The 10,041-nt window shown below is 42.1% G+C and overlaps 1 protein-coding gene and 1 long non-coding RNA gene across 2 annotated transcripts; both read left to right on the top strand.

Moving 5' to 3' along the window:
• The first annotated feature begins 164 nt into the window (after positions 1-164).
• LOC115196176 (uncharacterized) lies at positions 165-1,284 on the top strand. Its single transcript, XR_003878806.1, has 2 exons — positions 165-465; positions 836-1,284. It is a non-coding gene; the product is annotated as an uncharacterized LOC115196176 (long non-coding RNA).
• Positions 1,285-1,787: 503 nt separating this feature from the next.
• Positions 1,788-9,962, top strand: slc25a17 (solute carrier family 25 member 17). The gene is made up of 9 exons (XM_029756798.1): positions 1,788-2,073; positions 2,291-2,351; positions 2,465-2,531; positions 2,651-2,802; positions 5,014-5,130; positions 5,353-5,501; positions 6,485-6,580; positions 7,847-7,932; positions 8,976-9,962. Exons 1-9 carry the CDS (start codon positions 1,999-2,001, stop codon positions 9,124-9,126), a joined length of 954 nt encoding a protein of 317 aa, XP_029612658.1. The 5' UTR covers positions 1,788-1,998; the 3' UTR covers positions 9,127-9,962.
• Positions 9,963-10,041: the final 79 nt, after the last annotated feature.

Raw genomic sequence — 10,041 nt, 5'->3', positions numbered from 1 at the left:
ATCAATAATACAGTAGGAAAATCTATATACAGCATGTGCAAATGAGGTAGGATAAGAGAGGGAAGGCAAATAGGCCATGGTGGCAAAGAAATTGCTATATTGTAATTAAACACTGGAATGGTAGGATGTGCAGAGGATGAATGTGCAAGTTGAGATACTGGGGTGCAAAGGAGCAAGATAAATAAATACAGTATGGGGGTGAGGTAGATTGGATGCGCCATTTACAGATGAGCTATCTGACAACTGGTGCTTAAAGCTAGTGAGGGAGATAAGATTGATTGTGTTGTAGAATTTACAATGGAATAACAATTTTGATTGATTAAATGGTTTATTAATTAATGATTGATCATGATAAAGTAATTTACAATAACAGCATTTGGTTGCAGCATTTACTGTTGGAGAAACCAGTGTGGCGAGTGGAAACCACCATTTAGGCCTACACAGATGGATAAAGATGGTGAAATAGTAGGTGTAACTTATACTCACTAGTCTGGCATCTGGTCCAACCAGTAACTCCCAAAACACACACGGTCATCTCAACTGTTTGATTGTCAGGCAGCATGCATGAGGCCGATTCAGACTGAGGCATATGCAGACATTCTGAGGCAGGCTAACAACCTTAAAGAACAGCACCTGTAGCTACAGTAAAGTGAATTGTTTGACAAAGAATATCTTAAATGAGAGCAATGTTTACTAAATGTGTGTGTTCATAGTTTTCCCGGCTTGTAAAAATAATTTAAAAAACACATACCGTAAAGCCAAGGTGCATAAATCATATAATTGAGAATGACACAAAAGTATTAAATTATTTCCATCGTGGTTCTCTAACCTATAGATGCAACCAGTACCTCAGTGATGGAGAGGGATCTCCTTAGAAGAGGAACCTTCAGTGGTCAACATGAGACAGACTGAAGGAACTGATCCACTCTGAGGGGGTGGGATATCAGCTAACCAGATACTGGTTTCACCTTTCGCTAAGAAAAACAGGTTGCCTCAAATGAAACAATGGGAGGATGATTGACTACAGTTTAGGTGATTCAATAAAAAAACAATTGTTCATCAAAAAGGAACAATGGGAGAGGGAACAGAGAGAGACAGATCATTCTCCATCTGGGGGAGAAGAAAAGACGAAGGACAGAGGAGGGGGTAGATGCTGGAACATCATGGGATGTCAGAGGGCTTTTGTAAGGGCTGTATTGGTAGTGATGGGTCTGGGAGCTCTCTTTCTCTTGCTGCAGAAAGCACATTTTGTAGTGAACTTTAATATTTACAAACACAAAACAACACCCTTTTCTGGAAAGGAGCACATTTTAGAATTCAGAACACAGACCGACGTAGTAGCTAGCCTGTAGAATGAACAAGACTATGAAAACACGGTTCTATCTGTGGTACCGTTTCTTTGGACAGGCCTGAGATGCGTTCAGTTCCCTTGAACGTTTGCTACGTTGCGGAACGGTTTATACTGAACGACACGTTTACCCAAAACGTTCTTGAACAGACTTTGAGGTACGTTTGGTGAGTGTGGCTTGAAGTATTGAAAGGGCAGTGGCAATGCTGACAGCGTTCCCCAACCAAATACAATACAGTATGACACAAACCCATCAGCGTTCTTCACCTGGTCATTCAGTCCAGCACCGTTTCCGTTCAATTGAGCATTCCAGAACGTAAAACCATACTGAACGCAAACCTGCTGTTTAATTTGTTTGAATGACAAAAGGAAAAGCCAATCAAATGAACAAGCGGCATCACCTATTGCCCAATCACCTTATTGGGAAAAGGGATTCTATCTACCATTGGCTATACGAACGACCTGGATGTAAAACGAGCAAGAAGCGCATTCGGGGTTAATGTCTATGAGAAGCAATCACAGAGTTCAGCTGCGTAGTTGTTTTCTGGAATGAACTGAAATAAAAAACAGTATCTCTATTCCCTAACTATTGTGCATAGTGGAATGCAAACAAAATTGTCAAGTTTACATTTGTATCTACCGCAATCAAAATGAGCACTAAAGACTTTAGATTTGCTGAAGTTTTCTCGTACGAAAGCTTGGTGCATGCAATGGCAGGAGCAGTGGTAAGTAAACTTTGTTTATGTGCATTGCCTTTTTTATAGTAGGTTATTGCAGATTCTCTGCATTACATGAAAACAAGGGGCAGTATTTTTTTTCTTTAAATTACTATCTGACAGGCCATTACTGCCAAACCGGTATCCCCTATAAATGAGGTTAGCCTGATATCAGCAAATCATTTGAAGACCCTACATTTGACAGTATAGGATTATATGTTTTTAGGGGAGTGTGACGGCAATGACCGTTTTCTTCCCACTTGACACTGCAAGACTACGGCTGCAAGGTAAGGCTAGCTACATCTATATCTTTATGCCTTTGTGCAAAACTGAATAGAGGACATAAGATATCTCTGCAAGTCTCATGTCTATTCTTCTCTCTGTTCCTCCTTTTCTATAGTGGATGAAAAGAGGAAAGCCAGGTCCACTCCTGCCATTCTGTCAGAGATTGTCAAGGAAGAAGGGTTGTGAGTAAACAAGAGCTCTGTATTTCCCTCGCTCTGCTTTCTCTCTCTGCTCTTGTAGCATTTTTTTTATTTGAACAGAATCACCCGAGGTTGTCTGTCCCCCTGCCTGTCCTCTGCAGGCTGGCGCCCTACAGGGGCTGGCTCCCAGTGATCTGCAGTCTCTGCTGTTCCAACTTCGTCTACTTCTACTGCTTCCACAGCCTGAGAGCCAGCTGGCTCAGGGGACACAAGTCAACTCCAAGCAGAGACCTGCTAATGGGCATCGCTGCAGGTAGGCCTACATAAGACCCAGAAGCTGATACTAACTAACTTACCAAGTTACCCCTTTACTCCACACACAGAGATGCATACAAAACTCTCCCCAGCCCTCTATTTGGCAAATCTGATGATAATTATATCCTCCTGATTCCCACGTACAAGCAAAAACTAAAGCAGGAAGTACCAGTGACTCGCTCAATACGGAGGTGGTCAGATGATGCGGATGCTACGCTACAGGACTGTTTTGCTAACACAGACTGGAATATGTTCCAGGATTCATCTAATGGCATCGATGAGTTTACCACCTCAGTCATCGGCTTCAACACCGGCTCTGACGCTCGTCGGATGTGGCATTGCTTGAAAACTAATACGACTACAAAGGGAGCGAGCTGCCCAGTGACGAGAGCCTACCAAACAAGCTTTTTATGCTTGTTTTGAGGCAAGCAACACTGAAGCATGCATGAGAGCACCAGCTGTTCTGGACGACTGTGTGATAACACTCTCGGTAGCCGACGTGAGCAAGACCTTTTAAACAGGTCAACATTCACAAAGCCGCAGGGCCAGACAGATTACCAGGACATGTACTCAAAGCATGCGCGGACCAACTGGCAAGTGTCTTCACTGCCATTTTCAACCTCTCCTCGACCTAGTCTGTTTTACCTACATGTTTCAAGCAGACCACCATAGTCACTGTGCCAAAGGAAGCGAAGGTAATATGCCTAAATTATTACTGCCCCGTATCACTCACGTCAGTAGCCATGAAGTGCTTTGAAATGCTGGTCATGGCTCACATCAACAGTATCCTCCCGGACACGGATACCCTAGACCCACTCCAATTCGCATACCGCCCCTACAGATCCACAGATGACGCAATCTCAATCGCACTCCACACTGCCCTTTCCTACCTGGACAAAAGGAACACCTATGTGAGAATGCTGTTCATTGACTACAGCTCAGCATTCAACACCATAGCTTATCACTAAGCTAAGAACCCGGGGACTAAACACCTCCCTCTGCAACTGGATCCTGGTCTTCCTGACGGGCCATCCCCAGGTGCTAAGGGTAGGCAACAACACGTCTGCCACGTTGATCCTCAACACTGGGGCCCCTCAAGGGTGTGTACTTAGTCCCCTCCTGGTACCTGTTCACCCATGACTGCATGGCCAAACACGACTCCAACACCATCATTAAGTTTGCTGACGACACAACAGTGGTAGGCCTGATCACAGACAACGATGAGACAGCCTATAGGGAGGAGGTCAGAGACGACAGCAACCTCTCCCTCAATGTGAGCAAGACAAAGGAGCTGATCATGGACTACAGGAAAAGGCGGGCCGAACAGGCCCATACTAACATTGATGGGGCTGGGCTGTAGTGGAGCGGGTCGAGAGTTTAAAGTTCCTTGGTGTCCACATCACCAACGAACTATCATGGTCCAAATACACCAAGACAATCGTGAAGAGGGCATGACAACACCTTTTCCCCCTCAGGAGACTGAAAAGATTTTGCATGGGTCCCCAGATCATCAAAAATTTCTCCAACTGCACCATCGTGAGCATCCTGACCGGTTGCATCACCGCCTGGTATGGCAACTGCTCGGCATCTGACCGCAAGGCGCTACAGAGGGTAGTGTATGGCCCAGTACATCACTGGGGCCAAGCTTCCTGCCATCCAGGACCTATATACTAGGCTGTGTCAGAGGAAAGCCCCAAAAATTGTCAGACTCCAGTCACCCAAGTCATAGACTGTTTTCTCTGCTACCGCACGGCAAGCTGTACCAGAGTGCCAAGTCTAGGACCAAAAGGATCCTTAACAGCTTCTACCCCCAGCCATAAGACTGCTGAACAATTAATCAAATGGCCACCGGACTCTTTACATTGACACTGCTGCTACTCGCTGTTTATTATCAATGCATGGTCACTTCACCCCTACCTCCATGTACAAATTACCTCGACTACCCTGTAACCCCGCACATTGACTCGGTACCGGTACCCCCTGTATATAGCCTCGTTATTGTTACTTTCTATAATTTTTTTACTTTTGTTTATTTGGTAAATATTTTCTTAACTCTTTCTTGAACTGCACTGTTGGTAAGTAAGCATTTCACTGTAAGGTCTACAATTGTTGTATTCGGCGCATGTGACAAAGTTTGATTTAATTAAGACTTAACACTTAGTGTTAAGGAATGATTCCGAGCTGTCTCTCTCTGTCTCTGTGTGTGCAGGTGTAGTGAACGTGCTTGTGACCACTCCGCTGTGGGTGGTCAACACACGACTCAAGCTTCAGGGGGCAAAGTTCCGCAATGCAGACATCCGTCCCACTAACTACTCAGGCATCATGGGTAAAGGCAGTATGCGTGTTGGAAACAGATACAGTTGTAGATATATCATTGTCATTCTTTCTCTCACTAAAGCATCGCACACATACACACTCCCTCTGTCTTTCTCTCTTTATTTTACACACAGGAGAACACACATTGTACTACTGTTTTCCTAGTCTGGTTTCTTTCTCACTATGTCAGATTGTCTCTAGGGTAAACAGTATCCCTCTCTCCTCCTCTCAGATGCCTTTGTGCAAATCATTGAGGACGAAGGGGTGGGGGCCCTGTGGAACGGGACATTCCCCTCTCTCCTGCTGGTGCTCAACCCGGCTGTCCAGTTCATGATCTATGAGGGCCTGAAGAGGCAGCTGAGAAGCTTGGTTCACAGAGAGGTAATGGGGTGTACTTCAAAGACTGGGCAGAATTATCAATGAGATTTAATTCTCATTGATGGGGGAAAAAGCCCTGCAGTCCTCCCTCACTAACAAAAAAATGGTATAACTGAAAAGCAAAGTGGAATCATTAGCTTAATCTTTCAACCGGTACTTTTTATTACATTTTTAATTTAACCTTTATTTAACTAGGCAAGTCAGTTAAGAACAAATTCTTATTTACAATGATGGCCTACAAGAAGGCAAAAGGCCTCCTGCGGGGACGGGGGCAGGGATTAAAAATAAAATACAAATTTAGGACAAAACACACTTCACGACAAGAGGGACACCACAACACTACATAAAGAGACCTAAGACAACAACATAGCATGGTAGCAACAACAACAACAACATGATAACACAACATGGCAGCAGTACAACATGGTAGCAACACAACACGGTAGCAGGACAAAACATGGTACAAACATTATTGAGCACAGACAACAGCACAAAGGGCAAGAAGGTAGAGACAACAATGCATCACGCGAAGCAGCCACAACTGTCTGTAAGAGTGTCCATGATTGAGCCTTTGAATGAAGAGATGGCGATAAAACTGTCCAGTTTGAGTGTTTTTTGCAGCTCGTTCCAGTCGCTAGCTGCAGCGAACTGAAAAGAGGAGCGACCCAGGGATATATGCGCTTTGGGGACCTTTTAACAGAATGTGACTGGCAGAACAGGTGTTGGATGAGGGCTGCAGTATCTCAGATAGGGGGGAGTGAGGCCTAAGAGGGTTTAATAAATAAGCATCAGTACACACTTTGATTGAAAATATTGATTTTAAAAAGTACAAATATTGACATTTATTAACAAACGCTTCCATTGTATTGGAAGTCATACCTCCAATATATAAAAATACCCTGGTATTCTGTTTATCATATACCTGCCCAACCCTATTTAAACTGGAACTAACTGATCCTGATACTGTTGTCTGTCCATTTCTCTAGCTGTTGTCTCTGGAGATATTTCTGATTGGTGCCATAGCCAAAGCAGTGGCCACCACATTCACATACCCACTACAGACTGTACAGTCCATTCTGAGGGTAAGAACAGTATGTGGGTGTGCGTGCGTGTGTGTGTGAGAATGTTCCTCATGAAAAAGTATTACTGAATCACTACTACCCAAGATCTACACAAGCCTACTGGGTTTTACTAATTGATTGCTATTGAGATGTGTAGTAAACCAGTAGTGATTTAAGTAGTAATGAGTGATAAATTGGGACGTTTCAAGACTTGTGAACACTACATATTTCCTAGTTACTGAGCTTTTGGGTATCTACTACTTAAAACCTACACATTCTACCACAATTCCTACATGTTTACTATTTTAATACTTAATGCCTACACATTCAGTGTGAGTAGTGTTGTCAGTACTGATTTGCTCTTGATACCTTTTCATTTCCTACATTAAACCTTTTTGAATTACTATTGAAAACTGACACATTTACTACTGTTTGCCTATTCAAAATCACTATTGACATCTCCTCGTTTCACTACTGTGTCACTACTACACTAGTGCACATGTTATTTCCTTGAGTTTTTAACTGTAGTTATATCATAACAAGAAATAATTCATTTATACAAATGTAATAGCAAAATAATGACATATTAAATGACATATTTACACTTTTTGTTAATCCTTTTAAAGCCTTATCTGTATTTAGAGTATAAAGACAAGTACAAGAAACAAAACAATTATAAGCCATTATCAATCCACTGCTAACAGAAGTCAGATAAGACAAACAAATAAATATTTGATAAACAATATTAACTTTACCAACAATGGCCTCCAGTCTTATGTCGAGGGCCTCCTTGGCAACAGGTCAAAAGAGGTAAGTATACCAATATGAACATACTGTACATTTGCATACAAACACACCTACTTATTAATTAGCATAACGATAACGGCTACATTTCAACGGTGCTAGCAAACACCTCAGCTACCAACATCAAGTAGTAAAAATGTCTACCTGATTACTACTAAAAACACTACTGTTTTCCTACTGAACACTACAAAACCATACTTGTGTATCTTGAGTAGTGTGTAAACTACACATTCACTACACAATCCCTACAAGGCTCTACATTGCCACTAATGCACAAATAAGTTTTGTGTAGTAATTCTGTAGTACTTTTTCATGAGGGTTGTCTGTCTATAATGTGATTGTGTATATGTTTGCCTGCCAATGTGGATGTTGCATTTTAGTGCTCTGCTGTGAACATTGGGTTATCCCAATGTTTAGTGTTATTCCAGTGGAATAAGCTCTGGGTGCTAATTTCACTGCTCGTTGTCTGCATCTCATTCTCAGTTTGGTCAACACAAGCAGCACACAGACAGATCACCATTGCTGAACAGCCTGAGAAGTGTGATGTATCTGCTGATCAATAGAGTGAGGTTGGTCCGTCCACACACGCACACACACACCTGCCTACCTTATTTCAACATTTTATTTACCAAGCACCATGACTGGTACCACACCCAGACTGTCCAGACTTAAAGTCAGTGGTTGTGTTCCAGATTGTCTTTATTGCCATCGTGCTGTGCATCTCAGAGGATTGCTATACGATATTAATGTGTTTCCTGAGATGTCAAACACTTCTCCAGGCATTGTGAGATCTGATCATCTTTGCAGCACCATTGCAATTAAGACTACCTGGATCGCAGCCAATGCCTTCATCTCCTACATACAGTGGTGTAAAGTACTTAAGTAAAAATACTTTAAAGTACTACTTAAGTAGTTTTTTGGAGTATCTGTACTTTTACTTTACTACATTCCTAAAGAAAATAATATACTTTTTACTCCATACATTTTCCCTGACACCCAAAAGTACTCGTTACATTTTGACAAGAGAACATCATCCCTACTGCCTCTGATCTGGCGGACTCACTAAACACAAATGCTTCATTTGTAAATTATGTCTGAGTGTTGGAGTTTGCCCCTGGCTATCCATCAATAAAAATAAAAGTTGTGCTCTCTGGTTTGCTTAATATAAGGAAGTTGACATTATTTATACTTTTACTTTAGATACTTAAGTACATTTTAGCAATTCTATTTACTTTTGATACTTAAGTCTATTTAAAACCAAATACTTTATTTTACTGGGTGACTTTTACTTGAGTCATTTTACATTTACATTTACATTTTAGTCATTTAGCAGACGCTCTTATCCAGAGCGACTTACAGTAGTGAATGCATACATTTCATACAATTTCATACATTTTTTTCCTGTGCTGGCCCCCCGTGGGAATCGAACCCACAACCCTGGTGTTGCAAACACCATGCTCTACCAACTGAGCTACAGGGAAGCGCAGATTCAATTCAAAGAACATAGCATTTTCTATTAAGGTATCTTTACTTTTACTCAAGTATGACTATTGAGTACTTTTTCCACCACTGCTTACATATTCAGTTTTTTTATTCTTTCTCCAACCCATAGGAAGTATGGCATGCTGGGCCTGTTCAAAGGCCTGGAAGCTAAACTCCTACAGACCGTCCTGACTGCTGCCCTCATGTTCCTGCTCTACGAGAAGGTCGCCAGCAACATCTTCAGGGTCATGGGAGTGAAGAGGCCGGCGTCCAGCCACTAGTCTGTCTGTGACAGACATCCGATCCCATATTGTTTCCCTATCTGTCTCCTCTTGGCCCTAGCCCCTCAATGTTGGCATGTATAAAAGGTCTGGATCGGTATAAGCAGTGCAGCTAGGGGTAAATCTTCCACCATGTTTCTCTTCCAATCGAACTGAGACCAGCTGAGACTGTACCAGATATATTAGAGAGAGGATGAGATGGGAGTCCCATTGGGCAAGGAATGTAGGAATGTATAACGCTTCACCCAGTAGACTCACGCGGTGCATTCTGGGTGATTCTGGGACAAGGAGAGCTCTCCTACAAGGAGTGAATGGCAGTCAATTGGGAGCTAGCTCAAAACCACAAAATGAACATGAATAACCCTAACCCTTTTCCTAACCTTAACCTAATTATCCTAACCTGCTATGGTAATTCTTCTAATCTGCTGCGTAAATTCTCCTAACCTGCTACGAAAAACCAAATCTGACGTTAATTTTACAAAAGCTTGATCCCTTCTAGCCATGACTGAGCTCTCCTTGTCCCAGGTTTTTTGTCTATTTATTTTTCTAGAAGTAGACACCACTTGTTCCTCAGACTCATGTGGATGTCATCATTTTGTACTTTTCAATGTTCTAAGATTAATTTGTGGATTTAGTTAAGCAGCTATTTTGTGATGCATTGCTCTTGTCAAATCACTGGGAAATGTTTTCATTGTGTCATTAATTGGCTCTCTGACAAACGTGTTGAAAATTAAGGGATGTATTTTAATTTTTGTTCAATGTGATCGATGGATAATTCACCAAAATTTCAGATTCTCAGAAAGGTTGGTAGAAATAAAATGTTGCTTCTCAAATAAGTACATTTTAGCTTTTTTGACCATATGCATTCATCTCCTTCACCCAGCTGTCTCTCTCTGTGTTGAGCCTGGGTACAAG

The sequence above is a fragment of the Salmo trutta genome, chromosome 1 (assembly GCF_901001165.1).
Source record: "Salmo trutta chromosome 1, fSalTru1.1, whole genome shotgun sequence".
NCBI lineage: Eukaryota > Metazoa > Chordata > Actinopteri > Salmoniformes > Salmonidae > Salmo > Salmo trutta.
The sequence above is the reverse complement of the archived record's forward strand: the minus strand, read 5'-3'. Positions and strand labels throughout refer to the sequence as shown.